A 13152-nucleotide genomic window follows, 5' to 3' on the forward strand; every position below is an offset into this window, starting at 1 on the left:
GTGGCTGTACCAGTTTACATTCCCACCAGCAGTGCAGGAGGGTTCCCTTTTCTCCACAACCCCTCCAACATTTGTTATTTGTGGCCTTATTAATGATGGCCATTCTGACTGGTGTGAGGTGATATCTCATGGTAGTTTTGATTTGCATTTCTCTTATAATCAGCGATGTTGAGCATTTTTTCATGTGTTTGTTGGCCATCTGTGTATCTTCTTTGGAGAAATGTCTATTCAGGTCTTTTGCCCATTTTTCCATTGATTGATTGGCTTTTTTGCTGTTGGGTTGTATAAGTTGCTTATATATTCTAGAGATTAAGCCCTTGTCGGTTGCATCATTTGAAACTATTTTCTCCCATTCTGTAAGTTGTCTTTTTGTTTTCTTTTGGGTTTCCTTTGCTGTGCAAAAGCTTTTCAGTTTGATGAGGTCCCATGGGTTTATTTTCGCTCTAATTTCTATTGCTTTGGGAGACTGACCTGAGAAAATATTCATGATGTTGATGTCAGAGAGTGTTTTGCCTATGTTTTCTTCTAGGAGTTTGATGGTGTCCAGTCGTATATTTAAGTCTTTCAGCCATTTGGAGTTTATTTTTGTGCATGGTGTGAGGGTGTGTTCTAGTTTCATTGCTTTGCATGCAGCTGTCCAGGTTTCCCAACAATGCTTGCTGGATAGACTGTGTTTTTCCCATTTTATGTTCTTGCCTCCCTTGTCAAAGATTAATTGACCATAGGTGTCAGGGTTTATTTCTGGGTTTTCTGTTCTGTTCCATTGGTCTGTCTGTCTGTTTTGGTACCAGTACCACACTGTTTTGATGACTGTGGCTTTGTAGTATTTCTTGAAGTCTGGGAGAGTTATGCCTCCTGCTTGGTTTTTGTTTCTCAGGATTGCTTTGGCAATTCTGGGTCTTTTGTTGTTCCATATATAAATGTTTGGATTGTTCCTTTTTTTTTTCTGAATAAAATTCCATTGTATATATACCACATTTTATTTATCCGTTTATTACATGATAAGACATTTGGGTTCTTTTCCACCTTTTGGCTACTATGCTGCTATGAGCATTCATGTACAAGTTTTTGGTTTTTTTTTTAATTCACTAGTTTTCAGTTCTTTTCATTATATATTCATGAGGGGTATTGTTGGATCATATAGTAACTTTATGTTTAGCTTTTTGAGAAACTGCCAAATTGTTTCTCAGACTGCCAAAATCCTGCACAATTTTAAATTCTTGCCAATAATGTAGGAGTGTTTCAGTTTCTTTACATCTTTATCAACAGTTGTTATTTTCATTTTTTTTATTATAACCATCTAAGTGGGTATGAAGTGGAATCTCATTGTGTTTTTGTTATGCATTTTCCTGATGGCTAATGATGTTGAGCATCTTTTCCTGTGCTTATTTACCATTCGTGTATCTCTGAAGAAGTATCTGTTCAGACTATTGCCCATTTTTTAATTGGGTTGTCTTTCAGTACTGAGTTCGAGTTCTTTATTATTTTCCTTTTTTTCCTTTTTCTTTTCTTTTCTTTTTTTTTTTTTTTTTTTTTTTTTTAGGGTCACTTCTGCCACATGTGGAAGTTCCCAGGCTAAGGGTCAAATTGGAGCTACAGCTGCCGGTGTATGCCACAGCCACAGCAATGCAGGATCTGAGCTGTGTCTGCCACCTACTCCACAGTTCATAGCAACACCAGATCCTTGACCCACTGAGTGAGGCCAGGGATTTAACCTGCATTTTCATGGATACTTGCAGGATTTGTTTCCACTGTGCCACAATGGGAACTCCAAGAGTTCTTTATTCTAAAGAATATGAGTCTCTATGAGATATGTGATTGGTAAATATTTTCTCCCATTCTGTGGGTTGTCTTTTAATTTTCTTGATAATTTCCTTTGATGTTTTTAATTCTCTTTTTTTTGAGGGCCACACCTGCAGCATATGAAAAAGCCCAGGCTAGGGGTTGAATAGGAGCTGTAGCCGCCAGCCTACACAACAGCCATTGCAACTGGAGATCCGAGCCAAGTCTGCAGTCAGCACCACAGCACACAGCAACACCAGATCCTTAACCTATTGAGCAATGTCATGGATCGAACCCTTGTCCTCATGGATCCCAGTCAGGTTCGTTGCCACTGAGCCATGACAGGAACTCCCCAAAAGTTTTTCTTTCTTTCTTTTTTTTTTTTTTTTTGTCTTTTTGCCATTTCTTGGGCTGCTCTCTTGGCGTATGGAGGTTCCCAGGCTAGGGGTCTAATCGAAGCTGTAGCTGCCGGCCCTATGCCAGAGACACAGCAAAGCAGGATCTGAGCCGAGTCTGCGACCTACACCACAGCTCACGGCAACGCCAGATCCTTAACCCACTGAGCGAGGACAGGGATCAAACCCGAAACCTCATGGTTTCTAGTCGGATTCGTTAACCACTGTGCCACCACGGGAACTCCAAAGTTTTTATTTCTGAAGAAGTCTAGTTTATCTTTTCTTTGGTTGCCTTTGTTTTTTGGTGTCATATCTTAGAAATAGTTGCCAAATCCAAGTCTTTCTTCTGAGAGTTTTAAATGGAATTTTTTTTGACTCACATAATTTTGTGATAGTATCACGTAATTTTGAGTGTTCTCTTATGTAAACATATCAGTACCTTTTTACTAGATTTTAATTTCCATAATGCTGGTTGACTGTCTCTTTTTACTTATTTGGCCTTTTGGTCTTTCACTAGCTTAGCTCTTGTCATGCGGTACTTTCAACGCAGCTTGCTGATGCCATGATGTTTCCCATTACCCAGTTTAAAGAAAGAGATCTGAAAGGTAATGAAGTCAAGCTTATGTTTGCTTTCATTAGCTGTCAGAAGATCAATGCATATAAAATGTGTATTACTCTATACCTTAACCATTTCTGACTATAGCATGTGGTACTTTTACATTAGTCACTAAACATTTATAGGAATTTCTGTTAGATGTTAAACTAAATACTAAGGAATACTGCTATGAACAACATGTCACTTCCCTTGAGAAAGCCTAGAGAAGGAGATGGGTAAACAGATAATTATGATACTCTGTGTCTTATAATTAGGGATGAGCAAGGTGCTATGGGGGCTCAGAGGAGGGTGTCAGAAAGGTTTCACCAGGGATGTGACATGAGCATTGAACAATGAAGAAAAATTTGCCAGGAGAAGAGAGTCATTCTATTAGAAGGATTAGAAAGCACAAAATTATGGGTCATAGAAGTACATGGCTTATTTTGAGAAATTTGTGTGGCTGCAATGTTGGATGTGTTGGGGTGTGGCAGAAGATAGCTCTAAAAATAGATTAGTTGGGATTAGATCATGCTAAAAGTATTAGACTTGAGTTTATAAACAAAGAGAAGACAATGGAGGTCTTTAGGAAGTAGAGAGACATAATCCTTTAGTTTTTGTTTTTATTTGTTTGTTTGTTTTTGCTTTTTAGGGCTGCACCCGAGGCATATGGAGGTTCCCAGGCTAGGGGTCGAATTGGAGCTGCAGTCGCCAGCCTACAACACGGCCACAGCAATGCCAGATCCTTAACCCACTGAGGGAGGCCAGGGATCAAACCTGCATCCTCATGGATGCTAGTCACATTCGTTAACCATTGAGCCACAACAGGAACTCCAATCCCTTTGGTTTTGAAGGTGGAATGGAGTGGATTTGATGTCTAGGGGAATGGATTAGGAAGTTGTGAGAGTCTGGTCAGGTGTCACCACTGCCTGAACTGGAGTAGTTGGCAAAGGAGATAGAGGTGTGTTGGTGGACTGGAATGATGGGAGGAAGGGGAGCTGGCCCATCTAAAAACCCATGTCATAGTAGCTTGTGGTGGAGTTTTTTCCCATTTAGGATTATCAGGTGATAAAATGAGAATTGTATAGAGTTGTTTCTGCTTTCTTATAATTTACAATGTCAGATAATCATATAGACTTATCTACAAAATATTTAGATAGAATAAAAACATTGCACTAATTGGATGGTATTTAAATTTACATGGAATAAAGACAAATGTATTTTAGAGACAGAATTAATTGTTGTGGTAATCGTCAAGAATGATGTTTCCAAGGTCAAGAAACAAGACCTATTTCCTCAGTCTAAGGGGACTTGTCAATAAAATGTTCTGTTTCTCATTCAGTGTTTGAACTTATTAGAGTTAATATAAAGCAAATCAATCATTTAGATTCTGATACTAAGTTGAAATATTTGTATGTCTTAGAATTTGCAGTGTTTTAAAATTTGTCTTTGTGTTATATTACAATTTGTAGCAAGTACATTTTCTGGTGGTGTAACTGTTGCTAATGGTAGTACATGTTCTATAGACTAGAACACAATAACTTTTTCACTTTGAATGTTTAAGTATGAAATATTATTTTGAGTTTTAATTATAGCTTAAATGGCAGTTACTATTTGCTAAACAAAATTTAAGATAGTTCATAAATATGCTAAACTGAAATTGTTCTTGAACTTTTCCAGAAATATTGACATTAAAGGAAGTGTTTCAGATTGCCAGTAATGGTAAGATCTGAATACTTTGTATAGTTATATCTTGTAATGATGCATTTCTTTATCAACGCAAATCTGTAGCCAGATTCCATGTAATAATTGAAAAAAATGAACATAATTAAAAGTTTAAGTGAATATTATTTGAATCATTGTTATTTAAGTTGTACTGTTTAGGCTACATGAAAAATTTTAAAGGAAATTAGGAGTTCTTGTTTTGACTCAGCAGAAACGAACATGCATCCGAGAGGATACAGGTTCAATTCCTGGCCTTGCTCAGTGTGTTAAGGATCCAGCATTGCTGTGAGCTGTGGTGTAGGTTGCAGTCGATGCGAGGCTCGGATCTGGTGTTGCCACAGCTATAGCGGTAGGCCAGCAGCTACAGCTCTGATTCAAACCCTAGTCTTGGAATCTCCGTATGCCACAGCTGCGGCCCTAAAAAAAGAAAAAAGAAATTAAATCTGGCTTGTTATCTTCGTTATACCTAAGGAGGTGGCTTATTTTTCCTTTTTCTGTATATTCCAAATTTTCTTTAATGAGCATTTGTTATTTTTGTACTAAAAAATACTTTTAAAAACTTTTAATGGATTACAATTAAATGTGTGGGTTTTTGTTTTTTGTTTTTTGTTTTACCAGTTTAATAAATAGAGATGTACTTTAGGGGAAATTTGGTTGTGGGGAACATTTGGGTGGTCACATGGCAGGGAATTCTTATTTTTGCTTTAGAGTATTTGTTGTAAGATGTAGATGTAAAGACCATTTAAAGCACTCAAAAGTTTTGCAAAGCACTGGTGTATTGTGTTTATCAGTCATTTTTATTTTCTAGATCATGATGCTGCAATTAACAGATACAGCAGACTGTCAAAAAAAAGAGAAAATGACAAGGTGTGTTACATACTTACTCCTTCAGTTTCACAGTTAACAACTATCTTATTAGGTGGTCTAGTTTTTCCTGTTTAAAAATAATAGCCAGCAGTTACTTTGTACATTTTGCTATATTGCCCTTAGTTTATTCTTTCTTTCTAGTTGTTTCAAAGCCTTTTGTTAACTGTTAATTATCAGACACTCAGACAGTTAATTGTCTTTTTAAAGAAACTATTTTTTCTGTTGACAGAATTTTATAAGCACGTAACTGTTCCAAAAATGTAATTGATGCCGAGGTATAACATTGCCTCCTTTTGTGTTGTATTTTGATAACATTGTGTTTGTTTTGTTTTATAGATGTATTCAAAAGTGTATTCTGAGTTACAGTGGTTAAAGAGTTGAATTGTTACATGAGTAATTGAATGAAATTCTGTTATGAAGACCTCATTTCAAGGGAATATATATATATCTATATATCTATATATATAGATACCTGTCCAAGGAGTGAAATTCACTTCATTTGAGGAAAAATGTATTTGAGTAAAGAACAAAGAACAGAGTATTAACAAGTTCATTTAGATGCTCCTTAAGATCATTTCTCTTAGTGCCTAGCCTAAAGCTTGATGAGTTGGCTTCCACTAGATGTTTGTGAGTGAGGTGGTCTCTGTGCATGGGAATTGGTGTCTACTGCCTTGGCTGCAGCTGCCAGTAAGGACACAGTGACCATTTGTGGGAATCCACAGTTGGGTATGATTTACTGTGCAACAGCTACTGTGACATAAAAAGGAATATTTCTCACAAAATTCAGTACAAATTTCAGATCTACGTTCCATTTCTAATTTTAGTTCACTGATTACTTGATGGTACAAATATTAATAAAGTACATATGTATATTGTGATCTATATTACTTTTTCACTTTGCCGTAGAAGAGTAGTTAAAGGATCTAAGTTTTGGAGTTCCCGTCGTGGCTCAGCAGAAACGAACCAGACAGTATCCATAAGGACTTGGGTTTGATCCCTGGCCTCGATCAGTGGGTTAAGAATCTGGCGTTGCCATGAGCTGTGGTGTAGGTCACAGATGAAGCTCAGATATGGCCTGGCTGTGGTGTAGGCCAGCAACTGCAGCTCTGATTTATCCCCTAGCCTGGGAACCTCCATATGGTGTGAGTGTGGCCCTAAAAAGCCAAAAAAAAAAAAAAAAAGGATGTAAGTATTAATTTTGGTATATTTTGCATTGCCTTTGGCTGTTTGGGGAATTTTTTTTTTTTTTCCAAGGCCAGGGATTGAACCTACAACCTCATGGTTCCTAGATGGAATCATTTATGCTGCATCACAACAGGAATTCAGGGTTTTGGGTATTTTTAAAAACATTCTTCCACCAATTGGATTTATTTTAAAGAGTAATTGAGCAACTACTGTATATTGGGTACTGTGGGGAAACAACATGCCCTCAAGGAGTGGATAATCCACATTTATCAAAGGCCTCCTGTGTGAAGGCATGCAACTAGAGCAGATGTCACAGTACAAAGATGAAGAGAATGCATGATAACCCTGAGTCAAAGGCCAGTAAAAAAGTCTTAACAAAATGCTGGGAGAGCACAGAGAGAGCAGCATGTCTTTGATGGGTGAGTTGGGAAAGGTTATATTTTTTTTCTTTTTTTTGGCTGCACTCATAGAGTATGGAAATTCCCAGGCTGCAGCTTCGAGCTGTACCACAGCTACAGCCATGGTGGATCCTTAACCTGCTGTACCACAGTGGGAATGCCAGGAAAGGTTACACTTTTAGGAGGTGCCATGTGCATTGAAGATGAGCAGCATCAGTGGTTTGGAGGTGGGAAGAGGGCATTTCTGGAAGAAAAACAGCCTTTGAAGAGACACATGGTAGAGTCTGAAGAATATAAAGGCTAAGAGCCCTGGCTCTGAAATTAGACAGCTTGGGGACTAATCTCAGCTCTTCTGCTTATTTGCCTGAAATCATTCACTGGTTAATTAATTTCAACTCTTTATCTCTCTATCAAAAAACCTCAGTAGTTATAAAGATGAAAGAGAATGCACACAGAGTACCTGGCTTATACAATTATTATTTATTTCTAGCAATAATTTCTATGCTAATGGAAAGAAAATCATATCAGTGTCTCTGGAGCATGGGATGTATTTGGGGGAAGTGTGGTCAAACAATAGGAAAGAAGTAGTTGGGGACCAGATTACTATGTCAATGACTGAAATGTATGTTGGAGTAGGCAGCCACCAGAGGATTTTAAGCAAATGTGTAGCACCTTGCAGTTGTGTTATAGAATAAAAATATGAAGGGAAATATGAAGGGGACAAGACTAGAGGAAATCCAGTGAAAAGATATTGCAAAGATATTAGGAGAGTCTCAGCTAAGGTTGTTATTGAAAGTGGAGAGAAAGGAATACTTTTGGAAGATACTTTAAAAGTAGAATTGAGAAGACTTGTTTTAGTTATGGTAGGAAGAGGAATAAAAAATGAGTCCTAAAATTCTTGGATGATGGGATGGATCTTGGAAAAATTAAGAGAGCTAAGAAACAAGGTAGAGGAGCAGGGGGAGATACTGTCTTCAGATTTGTATGTCTCCAGCACATTCACACATATACACATAAAGAACCTACCTAGAGGAGTTCCCTTTGTGGCTCAACAGTTTACAAACCCAACTAGGATTCATGAGGATATGGGTTCGATCCCTGTCCTTGCTCAGTGGGTTAACAATCTGTTGTTGCTGTGGCTGTGGCGTAGGCCAGTAGCTGTAGCTCTGATTCGACCCCTAGCCTGGGAACCTCCATATGCCATGAGAGTGGCCCAAGAAATGGCAAAAAGACAAAAAAAAAAAAAAAAAAAGAAAGAACCCACCTAGAAGAGTTCCTGTTGTGGCTCAGTGGTAACAAGCCCAGCTAGTATCCATGAGGAGGCAGATTTGATCCCTGGCCTCACTCAATGGGTTAAGAATCAGGTATTACCATGAGCTGTGATATAGGTTGCAGATGTGGGTCAGATCTGGTGTGGCTGTGGTAGGCAGCTACAGCTCCAATTTGACCCCTAGCCTAGGAATTTCCATATGCCACAGTTGTGGCCCTAAAAAAGAAAAAAAAGAAAAAAGAAAAGAAAGAAAAAGAATCCACCTAGAGATCTCCTTCTTCTGACAACTGGGAAAGTGAGATGCAAGACATAAAAATTTGATGTATTAGAATATTCTTGGTACTTGATTTGGTATTCTAAGGAAAGCAGAAGAGAAGAGACAGTATATATTATGTAATAGGTGCTCAATAAATACTTGTCTGAATACAAGAACTCAGGGAAGCACACATAATTTAAGTGTGGATGAAGGAAAACAAGTACAAGAAAAGAGAAGCAGTAGAAAGAGAAACAGAGAACTAGGAGGAGAGTGGTATGCTGTGAACTGAAAAAGGTCAAAGATTAATGGCTAAGCTAACACCAAACTATTGTCTGCTTTTCCTCCATGTGGTAGACTTTCCCTGCCATGCTTAGTTCAGGTACCGTAGTGTTCTTAGTTATGTACAGAATTCTACTTTTAAGGTACATTTTAAAAATAAAGTGGTTGGGAGTAAAACAGGAAAACTTTCTTAGCCAGTATTCTGCAGGATTTCTGTCTCAGAAAAAAAAGTTATGCACAATTGCTGCTAGTGCATCTTTTACCTTGGGTAGGCTCTTTACCTCAGCTACTAGTAAAGGTAATTCAAAATGAAATAAATAATAATATTTTTAATTTTTTTCACTCAAAGGTGAAATATGAAGTAACAGAAGATGTCTACACTTCCAGAAAAAAACAACACCAGACCATGATGCATTATTTTTGTGCATTAAATACTCTTCAATACAAAAAGAAAATAGCATTGTTAGAACCTCTACTTGGATACATGCAAGCTCAGGTGAATACTGTACTGTATTTTGGATTATAACTGCCCTAAGGCCTTTATATTAAGTTTGATTTTATGTTAAGTGTAAGGATATTCCACACCAAGGGCAGAATACTCGGAGTTCCCATTGTGGCTCAGCGGAAGCAAATCTGACTAGTATCCATGAGGATGCAAATTTGATCCCTGGCCTCGCTCAGAGGGTTAAGGATCCGGTGTTGCCATGAGCTGTGGTATATGTCACAGACATGGCTCAGATCCCACGTTGCTGTGGCTGTGGTATAGGCTAGCACCTACAGCTCTGATTCAACCCCTATCCTGGGAACCTCCATATGCCATGGGTGTGGCCCTGAAAAGACAAAAAAACAAAAACAAAAAAACTCATTTGTGTCTGTGTTTTTAAAGTAATTTAAAAAAATGTGATCAGAGTGCTATTTTAACGAAGTTAGGGAGAATGGTTTTCCTTGCAAATGAAGATTTCAGTAATCATTGGGTAAGTGAAACCACTTATCTTGTATTTCGGCCTTGTGCATCACAGCTGGGGACAGGGAACAGAAAGCTAAATGAATTCCAGACTTAGTCCTGTTGCTAGAGTTTCCACTCTTGCTTCGTAATAGATCTGAAAGAGAATGGATATGTTTGAGTTTGTCTCATGTTCCTTGCATGCTTCCTGAGTTAAAAATAATAGATGAACTCCAGGGTATCCCAAGCATTACGCATCAGGAAAGAGACTGGAAAATTAAATTCGGGTAACATTAAGACGAAATGGCAGTCCCCTAAAAAGCAAGAATTTAAAGAAATTTGAGTATACCTTCCAATATGAGTGCTTATTATTCCTCAGATATGAAACATAGTTATCTTTGTAGTGAACATGAAATAGTTTATCCATATGACTTACTTGAAATGTTTTAAAATATATTTTCCAATTTAAAAAGTTTGCTTACCATATGCATGTATTAATATATACGAAGATGCACACTGAAATTCAAGTAGTTTCTTCAGTGGCTCTATGTCCAGTAGAAGTCTAGTAAACTTCAAACTATTTTGAGACAACGGGAATTAATCCTTTCTTTTTTGCTTAACCAAGTATCTTGGTGACTACTGTTTACACGATTAAGTGTTTTGTTTGTATATGTGTATGATTCTGTTGTTCAACCCTCCACTCCCCTCCCCTCCCACTTATCTTCTTGCCTCAGATAAGTTTCTTTAAGATGGGTTCAGAAAATCTTAATAACCAACTGGAAGAATTCTTAACTAATATTGGAACAAGTGTACAGAAGTAAGTATTTTCTTCCTTAAAATTGCAAATGAAATTATGAGAATGAGTTAAATATGTAATCTAAAAATATTTACCACTTAATTTCTGAGGGACTATTTTCCTGCCATGAAAGTATTTCTTGAGTGGCTCGTTGATGCATCTTGATTTCCTCACTATCGTTTCCACAAAATTTGAACTCTGAATTTCATAGCATTATCAAATCTGATGGTATTTTACTGACTGTAAACTGTGTTTTATGTCTGAATATAACAGATACATAATAGTAATTAACTAAAGTGAGTTATCTTCACAATTATATGAATTGTAGGGGATGGGTAGGAGATTACTAAATAAATCTTGCCTCCTAAGCCATGAAAGTTTAAAGAGAAAGAATGCAGTTCCAATTAGGTTCAAAAGTCAGAGCATTGATGTGGTTAATCTGCAATATGGAGAGAGAGAAAAATGATTATTGTTTTAAAGGCACAGGACAGAATAGTTTGAAAATTCCTCCAAAGTTAATCAGTGTGGCTTCATTAGTTTTGGAATTTAGTATTGTTTCCAAAGTATCTAAGTTTAAAATAAAACAAAGCTGCTTCATAACATGTTCATGTTACTTTAACCACCCACACCACTGCTGTTCTCTTTAAGAAAATATATACAGGACAAATATACAGATAAACGTGATTGGTATGGAGTTCTTTGTCGTGGTTGGTAGTAAATAATCTGTTTTATGTGTTAGTGTTCGCAGGGAAATGGACAGTGATGTAGAGACCATGCAGCAGACAATAGAGGATTTGGAAGTAGCCAGTGACCCCTTATATGTGCCTGACCCAGATCCCACCAAATTTCCTGTTAATCGAAACTTAACCCGGAAAGCTGGCTACCTTAATGCTAGGAAGTAAGAACACTATTGTTATTTTCATATGTTGTGTGTCATTTAAGGTAATAGCGAGTGATTACAGGATAGAATTGATATCTCCAAATTGTTTTGATTTTACTAAATGTTGAATCTTTTTAGTCAGTGGTATTAGTATTTATGCCAACTTTTTGACAGATGAGGTACATGAATAATTTTCAGAAGTAAAATTCTCTTTAGATATTTATTGAATAATTTAGAATTATTTAAAAATTGAAACCAGTTTGAGTTTAAATAAATCTAGCATAACATGTGAATGCTATTAAATATAATTTATTATACTTACATAATTACACCATCAAGTCAAATTTTAGTTTTTAACTGAAGATAGGATAAAGCAAGTTAACCCTAGCAGTAAAATAAATTATTTTGCTTTGAATTAATTCCCTTGAAAGTTGGACTATATTTTAGGGAACAGCATTATAACAGCTGTAATTTGATAGTTTCCAACCTTGTCTTGGAAATATATACATGCACACTCACATAAGTGGGTCAGCATATATGAATTTATTTTAGAGATTGAAAACTGATGTTTATATTTTCTAGGCACCTTAGTGCCGTTTTGCAAGATGGTTCTTTGTGATGTTCTTGATCTTGTGTTTGGCTTATGATAAGATTTCAGATGTGTTGTTATTAAAGAGTGAATGTATTTTCTTCATTTAGTAAAACAGGCTTGGTGTCATCTACCTGGGACAGACAGTTTTACTTCACGCAGGGCGGAAACCTAATGAGTCAGGCCCGTGGGGACGTAGCCGGAGGCCTGGCCATGGACATAGACAACTGTTCAGTAATGGCTGTGGACTGTGAAGACCGGCGATACTGTTTTCAGATCACTTCTTTTGATGGAAAAAAGTCAGTATTTTTCCACTATTAATAAAATCTGTCATATTTTAAACTACTGAAATGTAGGGTAATTCTTTTCATTTGGAAATTGTATAGATATTTTAGAATTATTATGTATTAAGATATTTTCTTTTTAATCTTGTAGAAATTAGTTGAATTCTCTTTTTTGACTTGGTTCAGTGGTGTCAATATTTCGAGGTTGACAAAGCAAGGTTATATGGTAAAGACCTGTGATTTCATGTTAAGAGACTGGTGACTGAAAATCCAGGATGGTATCGGGAAGGTGGCACAAGTTGGTGGAAAGAGCTTCAACTCTGGGGTCAAAAAGTTCAAATTCTGGATCCACTACCTGAGTGTAGTCCTACACAGTCCTTCTTGTATAGTACAAGTTACCTAACCTCTCTGAGCTTCATTTTTCTGTGTAAAATGGGGCTGGGGGAACCATAGTCCCTATTTTGTAAATTGTTATAAAGAATAGAAATCTAGGAGATCCCTCTGTGGTGCAGTGGGTTAAGGATCTGGTGTTGTCTCTGCAGTGGTGCAAGTTTGATCCCTGTCCTGGAGCAATGGGTTAAGGATACAGTATTGCCACAGCTGTGGTGTAGGTCACAGCTCTGGCTCAGATTTGATTCCTCGCCTGGGAATTTCCATATACCACAAGTGCAGCCAATAAAGAAAAAAAAAAAAAAAAAAAAAGCAATAGAAACCTAACATATGTAATGTGCCTAGCATGTACTAGATGCTAATAGTAATATTTTAAAATGTTAATCAAATATTTCTGATCAAATTAATTATTTAGGCCATTAATGTTTATATGCCATTTTTTAAAACTTATGCTACCTTTGCATTAAACAAGAATCTATAGCGTAGCCTTTTTTTTTTTTTATTTTTGGGCTGATATGGCA

General features: G+C 36.9%; 1 protein-coding gene across 2 annotated transcripts in view; it reads left to right on the forward strand.

Annotated features, from left to right (window-relative positions):
* APPL1 (adaptor protein, phosphotyrosine interacting with PH domain and leucine zipper 1) overlaps positions 1-13152 on the forward strand; it is a 35934-nt gene that overhangs the window by 10130 nt on the left and 12652 nt on the right. For both annotated transcript variants that reach the window (XM_084986670.1, NM_001134966.1), the window contains 7 exon segments: positions 2695-2782; positions 4450-4491; positions 5303-5361; positions 9099-9245; positions 10427-10509; positions 11228-11386; positions 12068-12256. In XM_084986670.1, the coding sequence (XP_084842796.1) occupies positions 2695-2782; positions 4450-4491; positions 5303-5361; positions 9099-9245; positions 10427-10509; positions 11228-11386; positions 12068-12256 (767 nt within the window).

Source organism: Sus scrofa, chromosome 13, assembly GCF_054392235.1.
Source record: "Sus scrofa isolate SSC_HxYL_T2T_F1_AM1 chromosome 13, Sscrofa_HxYL_maternal_Yorkshire_Landrace_v2.0, whole genome shotgun sequence".
NCBI classification, from domain to species: Eukaryota; Metazoa; Chordata; class Mammalia; order Artiodactyla; family Suidae; genus Sus; species Sus scrofa.